Source organism: Sardina pilchardus, chromosome 18 (genome assembly GCF_963854185.1).
Source record: "Sardina pilchardus chromosome 18, fSarPil1.1, whole genome shotgun sequence".
NCBI classification, from domain to species: domain Eukaryota; kingdom Metazoa; phylum Chordata; class Actinopteri; order Clupeiformes; family Clupeidae; genus Sardina; species Sardina pilchardus.
The window spans coordinates 8,666,952-8,687,150 of record NC_085011.1 but is presented as its reverse complement, the minus strand read 5'-3'; the positions used below and the strand labels follow the sequence as shown (position 1 = coordinate 8,687,150).

The window sequence follows — 20,199 nt, the reverse complement described above, 5'->3', positions numbered from 1 at the left end:
ATATTTTAAAGGTGGGAAATAAGAAATTCAACCAAATCAGAGGGATAAAGATAGCCTTGACATTTGGTCAGTTTATTATATTTTTATATAATACCATTCTTTTCACATATTTTAAGCACATAACACAATTTCAGTAATCTTTACAAAAGTAGAGCATGGTAAATAGAAAATGAACACGACTCATTTACAAATCATATTTGATTTGTATATATACAAACACAATATATACATACAGATCAGATATTGAACTCTCTATCTCACTCACTCACTCTTGTTCACTCGCTCTCTTTCTCTCTGACACACACACACACACACACACACACACACACACACACACACACACACACACACACACACACACACACACACACACACACACACACACACACACACACACACTATACCCACAATTAAATCATGTCAAGGAAATGCATCCTAGACACAAGGCAGCTGCATTCGTAATGTGGGCACAAATACTTCCTATTGAATTTTGAATCAAACCATTGAAAATAATGATGGCCTAACAAAATACTGGCATTAAGCATCACCTCACACAACCAAATGTATCATCTTTAATAGTCTCCAGACTTTTTGGCTAGTATATGAGGTGAACACTGGAATTGTTTCACTCATCACTTCATCATAGTAAGCGTGTGACATCGCTTGGGCCCTGTTCTGTCCTTCTCTCAGATGCATCTGAGTCACTAAGGGCCTGGTCCTGACCCTCCCTGGACAAGAGTGGCACGTTCACAGCAGCCGGACCACCCGTCACAGAAGGGTCCTCGGAGGAGATCACGATGACATAGCGGTCATCCTCATCCGCATCCGCCCCTTCGTCCTCCTTGCCACTCTCGTGAATGTCCGCGGTGACTATGGAGGTGTCCATGGTCTGCCGGCCGCAGGCAGGTGACGAGCAAGCCACCGGACCCACATCCAGTTGGAACTCGGCGGGTTCTGCTGCTGCTCCTTCTGCTGTCGTCGGATCCTCTTCAGGGAAGCTGGTGTTGATGTAGATGAGGTTCTCGCGGCTAGAAACTTCCGGAAGCTTTTCGGCCAGCTTTTCCAGAAGCTCTCTCGCCTGGGTGAAGTCAGGCCGGTCGAGAGGGTCCGCCCGCCAGCAACTATACATGATCTCATAGCTGGAAATAAAAATGAAGTTTGACATCATGGTGAGGGTCTGCTAGTTAGCGTGTACACTTCTTTATGTACACCAGAGTTTTGCTCCATATGAAAATATGAAAGGCATATTACATTGAGGGAGAAAGAGAAAGAGAAAGAAAGAGAATTGATTTCCCCCAAGGGAAATGAAAGTAAGGTAAAGTTACAAAAGCATGATTCTTACAGTTCATCTAGACAGTCGTTTGGCTGCTTCAATCTGTGACCATCCAGCAGATAGTCATATATCTCATGGTTTTGGACTCCAGGATATGGTGTCATGCCACGTGTTGCAATTTCCCACATTGTCACACCAAAGGCCCACTACAGGAAAGGACAAGATAAAGTTACAGAAGAAAAAAAACAGTGCAATAGAGAATATCCAAAATTCAGAGCATCACAATATATGCAGACATTATTTCAGATATATATATCCTCTAATAAGAGAAACATATAAGACAGAAATATATTTCTGAACAAAATGTATTTTCCCTGTATTACAGGACAGTTGACAAGGCATTCAATTCATTGCACAAAGCTGAACTATCAGTACAAGGTGCAGTGACATGAACCTTTAAAATCACATGCACAAGATCCTGGGCCCTAATTTAAAGACTGGGCAAAGAGCAAACTCTCACTAAAGCTTGCTCAATAACTATGCAAAATGTATTTGCAAATTTAAAACCATGAGAAAGATCCTACGCATGCACAAGAACTTTGCGTTTTTGCCCAGCAAATAGATTAAGGCCCCCAAACAGCACTGACAAGAGAGGCAAATGCTCCTGTGATTCTCACCACGTCACTTTTCACAGTGAACACTCGGTCTGCCAGGCTCTCCACAGCTATCCATTTCACAGGCATCTTGGCTATTCTTCCTTGCCGGTAATAGTCACCACTATAGATCTTCTTTGACAAGCCAAAGTCTGCCACACACACCGTCATGTCATCACGTAGCCTATGAAATGAAAGGAATATTTTCACACTTAATTTTCACATTTATTCGGCTAAGCAACTCCTGGAAGCTACGCATCCTCCCTAACAATAGGTGAAAATATGAAAATGAACACCAGCAGTCCATCTCTTTCCATCCAAAACTTTTTTCAAGGTGTTCTTTCAACCAAGAACTCTTAGGGATGTGTGCCTATGCGTCTCCTTTACGCTGTTTAACACTATATAATCCCAGATAACCTCACATACCGATAAGATTATGCAGCAAAGAACATGATAATTAATCTGCTCATCTTCACAGAGACGTATGTCATATCATTAAAAGTTCCCTTGGGGGATTTAGGAAACTACTTACATGCAATTTCGAGCAGCAAGATCTCTATGCAGAAAGTTCCGGCTGCTGAGGTACTCCATACCCAAGGCGATGTCAATCATGAATTTGAGAAGCATCTGAGTAGGCAAGTACTGAAAGGAACAGAATGCATTAATCATCATCCTTACATATTTTATTATTAACACATTATGGCGGCTCTCACTGCAAACTCATTTGGATTCTGCCAACAGGATCTGATTTGCTATTTTAATGTAATGTAACTGCATTTGTGTGAGTGATTGTACATGGAGTCAAGCCCAATATGAGTTTCGTAATTACCACAGAACTTTCTCCAAGTCGAGAGCGGAGCAGATAGCTGTGGAGGTCCCCGTACTTCATGAAGGGCAGAATGACCATGGGTTTAGGAAAATGATTAGAGCCGACCTCCAAACACACACCTGGAAGACCACGGGATAAACGCACCACTCCTTATATTCCAGCACTTCCAATCATTAAATATGTAGCCTTTTTATATAAACAATGTAAAACCATTCATCCGATTCTGTATTGTCAGGAGGAGCGGTGGAGGATTGTTTAATTAAATTGGCAATGAATCATATAGAATTTATTTTACATTCTACACATATGAGATGTTTACCCAAGAGCCCAATGACATTGGGATGGTGGAAGTCCTTCATGCAGGCTGCCTCATTTAGGAACTCTTCAATCTCCCTCTGAGAGAAGTTATCCACTATAATGACAAAGCATCTCTATTAGAGGCAACTCACTGACTTCACTCACTTAAATATTTTGCTTTTATTCTGGTGAACAAAACATGGGGTTTCAAACAAGCTTTACATTTCATTGTCTTCACTGCCACTTTCTCCGAAGTTCCATCTGGCTTCCTCAAATGGCCCTCGACCACCGAGCCAAACTCTCCTGTGTGGAGAAAAAGGGGGGGGGGGGTTGCGGGTTGCTGTTAAACACCGTGGCTAATTTGGCATGTGAGGAATGTGACCTTAATTGCCCCCCCTGAGAAAACAGCACAATGCAGCAGCACGGCGCAGCACACCCACCCTCTCCTAAGATCTTCCCTATGGACAGCAGGGTCCTCACAATCATCACGTCCTGCAGTTTAGCCTGCAGCTCCGCGCTCACGCCCAGGTTGGCCACTGTGAAGGAGGGGAGGGGGAACACACACACCAAGCGTCATTACAGCCACCCATATAAACACACAGATGAGATGCAGATCACCAGCACATCAGAAATACTTCAAGTGAAGCCTAACGTCTCAAATGTCAGTTTGAATGAATCAGAGGAAAATAGATAAGGAAAATAGACAAATTTACCTAAAATAATTCTAGAATTCTAGCATAATTTACAAAAGGGTTAAGTTCAACAATTATACAAACATGCACAGAAAAAAAAACAATCCAAATATTTCCACTTCACACCACTAGATGAATAAGAGGCTTTGACCTACACGTGATCTCGATGGCTGAGCGGTTGTAAGACCTCTGTGGTCTGTACTGAACTGTGGGCTGAAACTTCCCCTCATTTGTGAAGAGCTGCCTGTAGGGGGAGCCAATGAGACACACACACATCCACACACGCACGCACATACACACGCATACACACACGCATACACACACACACACACACACACACACACACACATTAGAAACATTACAAACACAGTGGTAGTGTGACAATAGGGAGTAGATGAGAGGCCAACAATTGCATACAAATGTGATTGTTAAGAATGGGAGCCCCTACTATGCTCCTGCTATGAAACGGCAGGAAGAGTAGATGATTCCACCCCACTGGGACTGACTTTGTTTGTGACAGCGAGCAGCAGACCGTGACACACTTTTTATCAGTATCCTGGTTGGAGAGACTGAGTCACTAACTACAAGAGTGAATTCCATGGAAGAACTTTAGGAGGCAGCTGCCAGAAGGGGGGGTTGTTGTGGTCGCACTGCGCGTTGTGTGCTTTGCTGAGATAATGATATATTTACGAGCCCCTGGCAGACAACCTGCTCTGCCTGCTACTACCTCCACATGATTAAGAGGAAACCATTCTGCTTTTATTGACAAAGGAACCGGATACAAACTCCTTTTACTCCGACCCCCCCCCCCCACACACACACACACACACACACACACACACATCCACCCCAACAAACTACTCAAGCCCTCTCCCTCAGGGAAACCCAGATGTTTCTCCCCACTGATTTTAATAGCATGTCTACCAGAGCAGTTCTGGAGAGGAGCTAAACACTACTCTGGACATGCACACACAAAGTCCCTGGTAAAGAGCAAAAAGAGGGTTTTTTTTCTCCAAAATGTCCGCATGTGTGCTCAGCTCACCCCAGGCGCGTCTCCATGAGTCTGCTGCGCGTGCATATGGCGACCCAGAGAACCACGAGAAGGAGACAGATGCCGCACACCACCCCCAGCACCACGTACACCGAGTCGGAGCCGTGCTTGTCCGGGCCGAAGGGAGGAAACACGGCCGTACCTGCAGCTGAAAAGGCCAAGAGCGAAAAAAGGGGTGAGTCACAGGGGGCCAGCAGTGACCGAAGCACTTTCATTCATTTCAAAGGTCTTGTGTGGAAATGACAACTTCATCATCATGATGATCACTAAAGTCTGGTTAGCCTCTACACACTGATTCTTCCATTTACTCTGTGTGAAGTGTGTTTAGACGACAATCATCTCAGTAACAGCCCATGGAGAAATTCCTCTTGAACTTTAAAAGTTACCTGACTGGTTGACTCGGATCCAGAAGCGTGAGCTGAGAGCCCCACTGCCTGCTTGTGTACGAGCTGCTATCTGGATGCTATAGGTTGTGTTGAATGCAGACAGAACCCAGGTGGCCTCGGTTGTGGGGCTAGAAATCTAAAGCAAGGACAAACAGAGAATATGGATTAGATGTAGAAGTCTACAGATAAGCAAATAGTTTAATCTAGAAAAAAATATAGTTTTTGATAAGACAAGATACATTCTATGAGTGGGACTAAGGACTAAGTTGGACAAACTTGATTTGTATAGCACCTATTGAACAGCCTGGCAATGTAAGGCATTTTACAGTAACCGTAACATACCCAAAAGAGAGATTAAAAAGAGCTAAGCAAGACTTTTTTCTGAGCTCGAGAGCTCTACTTCACTCTACACCACATTCACTGTGGCCTTGTAGCGCTCTTGAACATTTCCATCCACCTACTGTGAAATTGACCAAGATAAAGAATTCAGCATTTAAATGTAGCCAATCCTGGTGCACACTGACCACAGAGCTATCAAGACCATTTTTGTCTGAAACAATGCACTTGAGTAAGGCCTGCTGAAACTGCAATGTCATCTTGGACATGATCACGAAGCACATTCTTCTGACCAAAAGATGGTCAGGAGTTTAACCAACAGTGTTGTTTATATTCCGGCAAAAAAAAAAAGCAGAACACTATGGAAGAATCCGGAGCAAGGCTCTTGACCAAGTCAGTGTGGGAGAGGTCACTCATACCAGAGCCAGGGGCAATGTGTCGGAAAAATAAAGAGGAAGAATCTTGTTTTTTCGCCATACTGCTGAGTGAAGAGAGTCAAGCAGGGTCCTTCTGGGACATGTGACTGATAAAGGGTACTCTTGCGTAACGTCAAGAACATCTGGGTTCCTCTTGGCTACCGACACGCTACTCTTATGATGAATGGCATGACGCATGCATGCAGGTTACAAAGCCGAACATCTCCAGTCAACGATTGCAGCACTAACCAAAAACACCTGCTCTGCGAGTTTCAAATTCTGCTTTTTGTCGTTACGCTCATCGTTTTCACTTAATGAAGACATTGAGAGACCACTTACAGTCTCTACCAAAACAACATTCCAAAGGCTTTAAACTATAACACCCCGTTAAATGAGCAAAGTGTCTGGTGATTAGCAGTCCAGCTGCTAGAACATAGCCTCTCCCATCCGACCGTCAGCGCACATGAGGGAGAGGAACAGGTGATCACAGGGAGAAAAGAGGGGAGGCACAGTTGTTACGCACGCTTCCCGTCACTGTTGTTGTTTCAGGGGGTCTAATGTGTGCGTGTGAATCACGGTTGCAGATGACGGCCAGTAAAGCATATGGGGGCACACGTGTGCGTGAAGTCTTTTGTGATATGGTTCCATTCTCTCAGCGGTGACTAATGAACAGAGGCTGGACAGACGGAGAGAGGACAATTCCGTTTTTTCTCTCTTTGAATTTCCTGTAAGGCCTACGTCAGCAGGAATTGTAGGAAGTTGGCCATTGTACTGGATAGAGTACACAGACACGGTGCCTCACAAAGGAAGCACACATGACTCCGGCATCGGCCTTCATCATGACACACTAAAAGTTCATACCGAAAACAGGATTATGACTTTCTAACATCTTTTCCTCTTAGAGGTTTTCCTTTTTATTTCTCATCAGTTACTTATTATAGCAAAGCTATTCAGACACAATGCTGATGCATTATATGTCATTTGTTTTGTCTGAACTCTTGCACCTTGACTTCCCCATTTTATTGAGCAGTATAGACTTCACGTCATTGTGGAAAAAGATTCAACCTATAGCTGAAACCATCTAATCTGAGATCTAGTTCTTTCTTCACAAGCCCACAGTAGACAAAAAGACTCCAGCTGTTTCTGACCACTTCTGCTTGAAACAGAATAGCTCAAAGGTCCTCAAGACAATGGCTCCAAGTATACACAAATGCAATGAGAGGAGAAGTTAAGAGACGGGGAGAGAGGTGCAAATGAACATCTCAGACTCAGAGGTAAGGTTACTCATTTGTTCATGGATACGGGAAAACCATGAAGAGACCATGATTGATTGTACATAATTTCATGCATATTTCACTTCCCAATCACTTGAAAATGCTGTTGGAACTAGTCTTGTAATGAGCTATTTAAAAAATCCCCCATTTACTGTGAAACAGTTAAGATGATCTGAAACCATTTACGGCTATTTGATAAACAGCTGACAACATGTGAAATAACTCAAAAACATCACAAAAAGCTGACAACTCCCACGAGTTTGTTATTCTGAAACCACTCCAACATTTAAATTTCCCACCATAAAAGGAGAACATGAAACATGTTTTTTTGGAGCTCAGAGGTAGAGACAAGCTCACCAAAATCCCCTTTTAACCTCACCTTCTCTGCAGGCTTCCTCAAGGTTAAAGCAAGGTGAGAAGTTTTTTTTGACACACACACACACACACACACACACACACACACACACACACACACACACACACACACACATACACACACACACACACACACACACACACACACACACACATACACACATACACACATACACACACACACACACACACACACACACACACACACACACACACACACACACACACACACACACACACACACACGGGAGATTCAATTCAGCACTCTGAGGAACGCATGCTCTCATCTTGGCAATCCCGTGTTATTCCCAGAAGGTGCAGACATGGCAGGACACTCACCTTGTTCAAGTGGGTGCCATTCACACCATGCTTGATGATGACGTCATAGCCCTTCAGGATCCCATTGATCTTGTCCGGGTGTGGAGGCACCCAGCGAATGACCATCACCGACTCGTTCAGCTGCACGGACACGTTACGGGGAGGCTCTGAGGGCACTGCACAAGTCAAAAGTATTCCAAAACGTCAACTCAAACCAACACATCTAATTACACAGTATAGATTCTGTAAAGTCCAAATGAATTTTGTCCAGTGATTGCTACATCACACTAGTTGTACTGTTAATCCCAGCTATGCATCCGGTCATGCTAAAGTCTGCAGATTTATTTCTTCATAAGCAGCTAAAGCCGGGTGTTATGTTACTGTGGTGAGAAATTGTTCTGGAACATGTGCCATAACTACATATATTTTCATGGACTGCAAAAACACCCTTGAAGTCTTCTAAAATAAATCTATAAATGTAAAAATCTATGCTAAATCAGTGATGGCAATTACATGACTGGATAAGCATAATTCTTTGTGTATCCTCAGTTTCTCAACATGTGTTTAATCTTTGATATTTCAACTTCAGATTAAGCAGTGATACTGTAAAGCACTGCCTTGTACAGCAGGGAAATGCGCCTTGACTGCAGTACTATATCAACCCCCAAAAATATCTTCCCGGCCTCTAGGAATATGGAGGAAATCCTAAACAGCCACACCCAACAAGAACAACACACAGCCACCAGGAGTCCACCCCTGCTGCCAGAGGAACAGAGAAAAAATGACATAGAGGGGATGTGACCAATTATTTCCACTCAGGAACCCCTTGTAGTGTGCACCATTTCCTCTCAGCAACGTGATTTCTGAGGCCTTTTCAGATGCTTCTGACATTCATACAAATCACAAGATGGCTACTTGTTCATGCAAAAGAAGTCTGCTGCTCATTTGGCTCTTTTCATCATCGAATGTGTATAATATCCCACAGGGCAGCACTTTTCTCTCCATGATTTGCTCTAACTCGTCTACAGAGCTCAGTACTCATTTACACAGTTGTAGTTTAGATGTATGTTGGTGGTGGTTGCTTAAGAAGCAGCTTAAATGCTGTGGAGTAGTTGCTCACCTCCTTCTGGCGTCTCTGTCTTGACCCATGCGCTGGGGGGTGACTTGCCCACCTCATTGGTACAGTACACACTCATGTTGTACTTGGTCATGGCCCTCAGGCCGGTCACGTCGTGCTGGAACGGCGGCACGTGGGCGTTGACCACTCGTGTAGGATAGTCCTTTCTGTTGAGCTCACGTACCTGCCGCGGTCAAAAGTCAAGAAGAGACATCACTCACTTCAGGGAGACCTTCAGGGTACTTCAGGCTTTCAAAAGTGGCGTAGCCCTAAACTACTCAACTGAGTATTTAGATTAGGCACAAACCTAATGACAACCTATCCTAAAACACAAGACATGCATGAAGGGAAGTACTATTGCTAACAGTTTAGATATGCTACTAAGATATGACCATCATCATCTTTATTTTGTTTTAGCATTCATGGGCTTGACCATTGATCACTGATGGCTTGACCAATTCCCAGAGGATATGCAGAGGAGGAAGGATCATTACTGTGAACCTTACCGAGATGGAGCAGTTTGAGAAGGGAGAGAAGCCATCGTGCCCCGGTGTCCAGGCCAAGGTCAACCTATTAGAGCCTTGCTCCGTCACATTCAGACCAGTGATACGAGATGGCAGACCTGGGAGGTTACATAAAGGTTACATTATCAAATATGAAATGTGTTGTTCTAATGCAAGTGTTTACTCTCTTCACAGACACTGTCTTGTGATGCACCCAGCAGCATTATGTGAAGTACATTATGTCTAAGTACTGTAACTTAAGTAGCTTAAGTAGCACTTTACTTGAGTATTAATTTTTCTAACTACTTTTTACTTTACTCCCCTATATTTTCATTTGTACTTTCTACTCCTTATATTTTCAAAACCATTTTAGGTATGTCAAAAAATAAGGTCTGTTAACACCCTTGAACTTCATGCAATACTCAAATACTTAAAAACAGCCCCTACAAGATAACTTGGTGATGTCTTGACACCCAAAACTCTCTTAGTAATGACATGAAGACATGAGATATGAAACTGCCCCAACAGGCCAACTGGTCTCGTAAGGCACTGCTCCAACTGGTCTCGTAAGGCACGTAGCATCATCAAAGATTGTTCCCACCCCAACGACAGACTGTTCACCCCACTTCTCTCCGGGAGGCGTTACAGGTCTCTCCGCACCCGAACTAGCAGATTCAGAGGAAACTCTTCCCTGTGGTTGTCACCCTACTGAACTATAGCTCTGCATCCCGGTGACAACCAACAAACTAGGCTGTGTCTATTTGCTCCAAACCACATTAACACAACTTGAACATTTCAAACGGCACTTCACCCAGTTCTTGAAACCATTCCAACTACTGCTTGGCTTGGCTTATTTGCTAGCTAGTTAACTGATAGTTTCGGTAGGCCACATTGTCAGTCAGTTTTTAGACCATTAGTAATTAAACAAAATCACACTTTGTCACCAGAATTGTCAGTGTGAATGCACTTATGTGAATGAATACACAGTGCTAGTGACCAACCAAAGTATTTTCACCTTATTACTGTGTATAAAACACATTACATTAAAGAGGAAAAATAGGTGTACTTTTGAATACTTAAAAAGAAACTATGCAGTTTGGTTTTTGCTACCATGGTTTCTCTGCAGCACTCCCCCTATAGCTTTAGTGTATATATTTCACGGCACTCCTCAATCGGTCAGTCTGCCGTTACTACTTTCCCTGTTCCTCCGACAACAGTTCACTCGCCTTTTGATTATTTTCGCTGGCTCTGCCCTGACGAATACTTGAGAGACTCTATTGCTACCATGTGTATAGTGCAGTAAAGCAATTTGTTTGTGAGCATGATTGCGAGGCTGTGAGCCTTTCTATTTCTCAGTGCAGCGGCCCACCAGGCCAAAGTTGCAAGGGTGTTTATTTTTTTGTTGTTGTTCACGGGCGCTAAGCCATTCCAATGACACCGAAGCTGTTCAGTTAAGGTACATTAAGCTAAAAAAAACACTGCATAGTTCCCCTTTAAGTATATTAAGTACTTCTGTGCTTCAACTTCAACTTTCACTTGTATTGGAGTAATATGTAAGGTGTATCAGTACTTTCACTTAAGCAAAGGAATTGTGTACTTCATCCATCGCTGTTGGTTTTACCTTTAAGATTAATGTGTGCCTCTTTGGACAAGGTAAGACCCCTCGAGTTAATGGCTTCACAGCTGTACCGGGTGGGCTTGTCAACACCTAAAGAAATAGAAAATACAAAATGTACAGTTATTATAGCCATTTTTGTTTTTCCTCACACATAAGTACCACTGGCATCAACACTCATTCCAGCAGCAGCAACAGATAAAGACAAATCAGTACCCAACAAGTCAGACTCCATTTCATATAACAGGCATGGAATAGGCATATCCGCCTCTATGCTGAATGAACTATATACACACACACACACACACACACACACACACACACACACACACACACACACACACACACACACACACACACACACACACACACACACACACACACACACACACACACACACACACACACACACAATGGTGAAACAGAGTGGCACAACCTTATCATGCCAGTTTCTCCTGGTGACTCATCCCAAACACATTTGCCTTTTCAGGTGAAATGGCTCAAAGGGAAACGATGTAATTTCAACACCTACTGTAAATGGTATAGCTGTGCACATCAATAGCTGAATTAACACTGTGGAGTGCTATCTCTCCCTGTAATGTCACACTGATCCCCTCTTGAATACACAAACCCCAGAAACTCAAACTCAATTTGAGGTTGAACAAAAAAAAAACATAGAGCTCATTCTGAAGGCTTTACAACTTACTCTTGGTTCATTTTAACCAATTTAGTCACCGAGTTCCGTTCTTTGAATGCGCCCCTGATATGAGGTTCATACAGCCGCTGACGTCACACAGTACCAGTGTTCCAGCTGCTCTCGAGTACTCCCACTCCCTGCTCCCTGCAGAAGGTCGCCCCTTCACCCGCCCCATCCCCATCCCCATCCCCATCACGTCAACACAGCCAGCTCCACCACACCAGCCATACTCCGGCTGCTCGTGGAGTCCCATAATATCCCTTTTGTGTGCCTTTATTTCTTTATTTCCACTCCCGTCCAGGCTCTCTCTATCCCTCTCTCTCTCTCTCTCTCCCTCCCTCTCTCTCTCAGATGAGGAAACCTGACAGGAAGCTATTTGTTGTTGTTGTTTTTGTTGTGGCCCTTGTGCACAAACGAGTCCTGCTGTTTGGGGCCAGTGTGTAGTGGTGGTGCAGTGTGCAACTGAGGAGAGACCAGAGAGTGCAGCAGAGCTTGGAGGCAGAGCCATTTCCAAAAGCCTTTAACACAGCTTCTACTTTTCCTCTTTTTTTTCTCCAAAACTGTGCCTGGATCTTGAAATAAGCAATTGCGGTAGTTTGACCAACTGCTTGATCACACAGGGCCTTTACTGGAAATAGCCACATACATCATGCGCTGAAGGCTCGGGCTTTCAAAAATCAACGACTCTCTACGGTCTTGGCCACTTGAATGCGTTTTTAACTACATGAGATGCGTCCAGCAGGCTGAAACACCGCTCTGCCGCTTGGTAAACAAGACTCCAGTTACAGCCGAAGGACAGCACGTGCTGACCCCCGCTGTAGAAGGAGTGCCAGACCAATCAGAACGAGGCCCTCAGAAAAACAAAAAGCTCCCAAAAAGCGAGCACAACTAGCCTTGGAGAATGAGCACACTCCTAGTATTTTACTCTAAGCGAGACATTTCAGCTGTGTCCCTTGCTAAACACACACACACACACACACACACAGACACACTCACGCCTCCTTTGGCCTCCCACAGCAAAAAAAACAAGAGGGCTGATTGTCAACGGCTCCACTCTGCTTGCAACTCATTAAGAGTGTCTAGGAGTCACCCTGTTAAAGGGCCGCGAACAAAAGCGCAACAATAACGGCACTTGCTTTCCTTCCTCCTCCACTTTCACTTCATTCAGAACTTTTGTGGTAAGACCCTTTTGCATCAAAAACTAAACTTAAGGAGTCACTATCCTTTCAATTTGTACCACACAAATAAGAGAAGGTTTAAATAAATGATCGTTTGAGGAAAGTGAAAGACAAAAAGATCACATGTGCGTCTGTGCCAAAAGCTTGAGTGCCCTGGCGAATGGGTAGTTCTGTAGTACATAGCTGTGTTTTTCCCAAGAGACCCTAAAGAGCTCTTTCGCTTCACGCTGCACCAAATGATCCTGAGCACAGTCCGATCGCTACTCAAACATTGAGGCTGACATGCCATACAACCCACTAGCAAGCAACATATCTGCCAATATCATAGAGTGATAAAATAAATCTACAACTGCATAGTTGAAATGCCTTATTTTCTTAAAGTTAAAAGTGCTTCTATCAGACTTCCCTGAAAAACAGGATTCAGACTGATTCTATTTGGGTGGCTAATTTGTTGTCAGACAAGGGTGACTCAGACTGTGAGTCAGCTTACTGAATCCTCAAGAGAGGATGACAGATAGAGAGGTTAAATTCAATTAGCAAACTCACATAAACAGGATGAGCACTTCACACCACAATCTGACTTAAAAGGCCAAAGCAAACCACATATACACAGAGATACAATAACCTATCCTTTCATATTTGCTCTTGTAATAAAGAAAGTAGACTGAGAGGTTCGGGGTTGGGTTTCCTGTGTGCGTATGGCCGTAGCCTGTCCACACACACAGAAGCTAGCGGGGCTGAACCTAATATGATTGCATAAGAGGCCTTTCCTGTATGGAGGGCTAAGGACAGAAGTTCAACAAACATCCCAGAGGAGCAGAGCCAGAGGGGAGGGGTAGTCATCGGGGCCAACTCCTACCGACCATACAGCACAGAACAGACGGGTGACCGCAGACACGCGTGCTTGCTCACACACACACACACACACACACACACACACACACACACACACACACACACACACACACACACACACACACACACACACACACACACAAAAGGAAAAACTAGGAGGACGCAAATAGCTACTAGATAAACAAGATATGCTAACAAACGTACATGTGTGAATCCCTTTCTCAGCACTACACAATCACCTCAATTCAGAATTGCTGGCACAACTGAAGATCTATTCCCGCTCATCTTGAATTACTTTGGTCCAGGCTTCCATCCAAAAGAGCTCATATACAATTCAACAGTATCTGAACTTTCTGGGAATTGAGTGGCAGTGAACATTCCTCCCATTTCTTTTTCCTCCAATTCATCTCTCTGGGGCAGATGCTCGAAACAGAAACAGTGCGTAGGTCTGATGCACTCCCAGGCCACTGCAGATCGGTATCAGGGCGCTATTCAAGGGTGGTTCTATTGTGTGATCACAGATTCTAGAAAGGGAAAGGAACACATTTCCAAACGCCCCTTTTCATCTCTGTTAGCACAGTGGAGATCTAGCAGATCTGCCAACCAAACAACTACATTAGTGGAATTCTCATGGGCCTGAGGATCTAGCTTTACCCAACACAATGGTCATTCTAGTCTACATTTATTTTTACAGCATTTTGATGAACGTCCTTCCATCAGGTCCACCCTAGTCTAGTCAACAAAAGGACATAAACACAACGCAGACCTGGGCAGGGCGTACCTGTTAAAATTGCTGTGTGCACTCCACATTGCAAGCAGTTTTCCTCTGCATAGAGAGCGATAAATCATTTATTGCTTCATCTATAATCAGTACTTGTGCAAAACCCAAATTATAGGAATACAGAGTAGTACTAATTTTGGAGTATACAGTAGGGATTATAGGGTTTATAGGGATAGATTATTATAGGGATAGATTATTAAGGTTATAGGGATATAAGTACAAACACACTTGTCTTAGCTTCAGAGTAGTGACATCCTTACTCAAAGTCAAACTGAAAGTGGTGCAGCCAAGTGATATCAAAGAGTGAGCGTTAGGATAAACCTCTCACTCTGGGCATGGGGCAACACATAATGGGTAAAGCAGCCATCTAATCTGGTTGATCCTTAGTCCCCTACAGGGAGGGGGAGAGAGAGAGATAGAGAGAGGCAGAGGGAGAGAGAGGGAGACAGAGAGAGAGGGAGACAGAGAGAGAGACCAGGCTGGCCCTACAGTGTAACTGAGTACTAACCCCCTACCGCTGCCTCTCCCCATGATGCAGTGGGTCGGCCCATGAATGAGGCCTTTGTCCACACAATACCGCGTCCACCCCTGACACCAACCACTCCACATGCACTGCCAAAGCAAAGCTGCGACCTTTCACTGCAGCCGGCTACGTTGCTCAACCACTGTGGCTGGGGTCTGCTTACGAGCAAGGGGCTGAATTTCTCGGACGCAGAGTGCAACAGGTGGCACAGATTTTTTTTATTATTACTGACAGGAATTTATCCAACATGCATAAACTGTGTCACACACACTGCATGACAGACCAATTATTCCATTCACACATCCAAGCAAATCATAAAGTAACCGAAGCAATGGCCACAACTTTGATAGTGATCAATGTTTTTTTCACTAAGTTAGAGGACGCAATGGCAGAGTACACATGGGGAAAATCTCTGACTGATGAAACTCATGTCCTGTCACTTTCCCTGAGCTTCTGCTGCTACGGAAATAATATTCACACTTAGCAGAACTCACTGTACACACTGAGTCATACATTAGAAAACATCCGGCAGAAACCAGGCTGTCTTTCTGAAAAGCCTTCGCCCCAAAACCAAAGACTGCCTTTCAAGAGGTACTCCCTCTCTCCCTATAACGTTAACCTGAGAGATACTGTATAGACAGATACACTCTGTTGCAGGGATAAAGAGAGTAGAGTTGCCTGACTCTGATTCAGATTCATCAGAGACAATGAGTCGTCTGTGTTGTTGGTTCTATCTTGCTGGATTTTCAGCTTTCAGCCAAAAGGTCATCCACCTCTTATTCCATTATTCACAATATCTTTCTTCAATCACCTTCACTTGCAAATGCAAGCAAACGATCCCTGCTCTGTTTGGGCCAAAACTAACAGCAGATGTAAATCAGCCGAACGCCTCCAACTAAAGCAAACCCGCACAACACCCAAATTCCAGCCTCCGGCCTATCCTGCTGTCATCAGCAAGACTACCGCAGCCAACGATGGAGCAGCAGACTCACTCAGTGCTGCTCAACACACAGAGTGGCACATGATATTTCACCCAATTAGGGAACCATTAAACAGCAATCACAACAGGGGAACTTCACTTATTTGTACTGTTCTTTTGTTTTTAGCTTGATTGTTTGCCTGCCAAAATGGAAATGAAATTAAGGAATGAAACCTCCGTTTAACACACAGGAGCAGCTGATTAAGACAGTCAGTATAGTTAAAGATTCAGAGTGGCCTAAGTGGATTAGGGAGGAAGTGAGCGGACACCGACAGTCTTACCTGCGATGCGGATGGTACTGGGAGAGGGCTCGGAGATGTTCCGCACTCCGTTGTGGTACCACACGATAGTGACCGGGTGAGGAGGACCCACAGCCTCACAGGTCAGGTCAAAAGGGGCATTCTGGGTCACGTTCACATCACTGGGCTGTTTTGTGAATGTTGGCAAGCCTGAGGGATTAAAAAAGAAATCTTGGTGAGGGTGGCAGAGCCTCACATACAACCACATGTAATGATACCTGTGGAATCACTAAACATTGTTTTCTCTTTTCATTCATTCAATAACTCTTTTCATTTTTAAATGTCTGTGAGTGATTTTTATGCAAATTAGATATATGTGTGTTTGTTGTGTTATGGTTGTATAAGCTACTGGATGCCTAAAACCTCCCTCAGGATGAATACAGTATCTATCTAAGGAAGATAGTACTGTGATTGAAGATAAGGACAAGGGGAAATGAGATTAGACAAGAACAGAATGGGCTCACCTTCGACCTCTACCTTAATGGGGTCTGATTCAATCAAGGTGTTACTGACACCCAACCTGCAGCGGTATTCTCCCGCATCGGCACGCTGTACTTTTGAGATTCTGAGGGGAAAAAAACAACAACAAATATCAAATAACACCTCATGATAAACTGGGATTTTCTAGTCACACTAACTGAAACAAATAATTATTACACATTAAGTCATGGCATTAGGGTCTACTACTCAACTATTAAAGTATGAATAAATGCCATACAGTCATGCTTCATGGAAAGAAGACTAAATCAGTTTGGTTGAGTTTGGTTGTTATCAAGACATTTCTGGGACTTTCAGCATCAGCACTAGCCTGGGGACCATATGAAGCTTAGAGTGCATTTGAATTTGCTCAGATCTGATGGACAATCTCCCATTCACGCCCATTTCCCAATCAAAGAGAACTCCGAAACTAATCACAACCTCTTATCTGGCATGGGGCGGGCTTTATATGATGACAGACCGCCACCGCCACCGCTTTGTACACAACCAATACCTGTGCTGATAGCATGAACAATAAACAACACGCACGTGTATCTATTCTTCCTTAAAATTCCATAAACATCTGCGTTTACAAAAAAAGATTCCTTTGCTGTGCTGCTGAAAGTGCCCAGACCAATATCCCAGTCCACATCAGCACGAAGATAGGTTACAGAAGCTCTAGGTGGAAAACAGTAGTGGGAGTCATTGGGAGTGAACTGCTCTGAGACTCTTACCTCATTTTGGAGAGCAGACTAAACTGGCCATCAATGTGAAGGTCAGTTTGTAAGCCGTACGGTACCTCCTGCCCATTCTTGATCCATATGATGGTCAGGTCCGGCTTGCCCAAGCCGGTGACGTCGATGGAGCAGTTAAGCGTCACGTCCGAGCCCTCGGAGAGGTTGATGGTGCCCACGGTTGGCTTGAAACGGAGCAGCTTGATCTTGTCTGGACTCAGGTGGACGCTGGCGGCTCGGCCCGGGACAATGAGGGGCTCCCGGAAGGCCGTAGGCCTGGGGGAGCGTGGCTGTCGAGCCAGATGGACGGGGTGTCCAGAACGTGAGGAGGGCAGGCTGTCATCAACGAGTGCTGTTTGGGAATGACCAGGAGTGAGTTCTGCTCATATACTTTCAAAAGTTTGAAATATTGCATGGCCTTCCATACACTAATACAAAGTCAATTCAAAGATTCAACTTGTGCAGGGAATGCACAGAATATGAAGCGGGGAAAAGCAATATCATGGGCACTAGAGAGCCAGCATAAGCACCTCATCCTCTAGCTCTCTGAAGAGATCACCTTCTAGACAAACTCGTTCTGATGTCCTCCCTAAGCAAGGCAAGGGGCCCCTGAAAACCAAACATACCTTAGCTTTTTATAAGAGATGAAAAGCCTCAAGGAATTTCCCTTCTGTCTAGGTATGCTATTAGAACACTTTCATTTTCTGGCGCAGGTGGAAGAGTGTGAGTAAGCAGTGATGTGATATTCCTCTGGGATCCTTTCTGGAAAGGCTTCAGAGAGCTCACCCAATGGGAAATGGGAGGAAATTCCTGCCATTCTTAGACCGGAATTCTGTTATCTAAGGAAGCATGCTGATAACCCTGGAAATATTACAGTCTCTTACCTAAGCATATCTGCAAACCAAAGGGCCTATTATCGTTCCATAATTGACTAAGCTAGAGGCTGAGATTAATAACTATATTTTTAAATCAACTTGTCAATCATGTCAATCTTGAATATCACACTTTTCAGTGATCTTTGAATACAGGTTGCTCTGATTTAGGACTCTACTATTGTTGCCATTGCAGTTGCAGTTTTAGTAGGCTAACAATAAACCAAAAAATGAAAGGGGAACAGATCGTCTCTAAGGGGACTACCAATTCAACACTGACTGTATATGTCAAAGGAGCGACCATAGCATCACTTTGACAGGGATTCATTGCTTTTCCAGCTTCCATGCTCCATCTTCAAGCTTCACTGATCTCTACACTGAAACAATTACAAATCCCATCATAAACAATTTAGGAACTGCTTTATCTCCAATGAGGATGAGCTCACCTCTACTACCAATTCATTCAGATTAGGCCTCAGAGACCACATTCCAAACATCACTAAAATGGCACAGCCTAGGCAACCATAAAAGGTGGGAGAGAAAGGGCTGCTCCAAACCCATTTCATTCTGGGACCAAGATGTTCAATGTCTGACATCTTTTACAAGAACTTTAATATTCTGAAATGCACTAAGGAAAGAAAATATCCAGTCTTCTGGCCTTTGAATGGTCACTTCCATCAATAACATGTCAAAATGCTCAACAAGGTGGCGATCGGAAATATGTTTCATGCTTGTTAAGTGGCACAGCTGGAATTTAGCTTTGATTTCTTTCAACACATTTTTTTTAAAGAAAGCGGGCTAAAGATTGACTCTCAGGGAATGTGTATCTGCATGTGACGTGAGGCACAAACAGTGCATTCCCAAAGGAATTCCACGCTCCAGGTTTTATTAACAGCATAATTGATAACAGCCGATTAAAAGTCTTAACCATAAGAACAAAGTTTCTTGAAGGCCTATAGTTTGCCTTTTCTGAACAGCACGCATCCAATGGCTAGATTCCAAACCCTACAACAGGGAAAGTGGTTGTGGCAATCAAAATACCACCAAAGCAAAAGCAGGCACAACGGAGTTGCTGCTGCCGCGCTATAAGCGAGAGTGAATTTATTGATAGAGAGCAATGTTATCCTCATGACATCAAGTTGTCTTAATAGTCATGTGTCTTCATTTCAAAACAGCCCAAGATTAAACAATATACAGCAACTTACCAGAGGCAAACGGTGCAAGAAGTAAACACATAATCCAAGTAGCTACTTTAAAATCCATTTTCTTTGAGGCAATGAAAAATAAGTGGTAAAGTTGGATCTTTCTTGCCTCGGAGTTTATGATCGCCAAAAACGCTGGCTCCGACTAAAAACAAGTGAATTAAAGTTACATCGTTTTAGATGTAGTGAAGTTTAAGATATTTTCCGACCAGAGAGCAGTTAGCTCGCCACGTCCTGCAGCAGAACAGAAATGCAGGCAAGTTTTCCACACGTTGTGCTGCTGCTGGGATAAAATGTAAACTTCTCGCGTGACGTCACTTCAAATCTGAGAGTGGCCATGACAGAAGAGTGGTGGAGCTACAAGCAACAAAGTTGCGGAAGCAACGCACTTCTGTGACTTTAATTAAAATTTTAATATGTGGCTTGAAAGTGTGGAAAAATACAGATTATACAGGAACAACCAGCTA

At 43.8% G+C, this 20,199-nt stretch overlaps 1 protein-coding gene across 1 annotated transcript; it reads right to left on the bottom strand.

Moving 5' to 3' along the window:
* Positions 1-45: 45 nt before the first annotated feature.
* mertka (c-mer proto-oncogene tyrosine kinase a) lies at positions 46-20,002 on the bottom strand. Its single transcript, XM_062519795.1, has 19 exons — positions 19,736-20,002; positions 17,659-18,010; positions 16,912-17,012; positions 16,430-16,597; positions 11,142-11,228; positions 9,524-9,639; positions 9,021-9,201; positions 7,922-8,076; positions 5,182-5,317; positions 4,787-4,943; positions 3,900-3,988; positions 3,493-3,588; positions 3,275-3,355; positions 3,075-3,167; positions 2,756-2,874; positions 2,459-2,568; positions 1,951-2,110; positions 1,343-1,479; positions 46-1,139 (listed from the first exon to the last, which is right to left on the bottom strand). The coding sequence occupies exons 1-19, from the start codon at positions 19,791-19,793 to the stop codon at positions 641-643; spliced, it is 2,895 nt and encodes a 964-aa protein (XP_062375779.1). The 5' UTR covers positions 19,794-20,002; the 3' UTR covers positions 46-640.
* Positions 20,003-20,199: the final 197 nt, after the last annotated feature.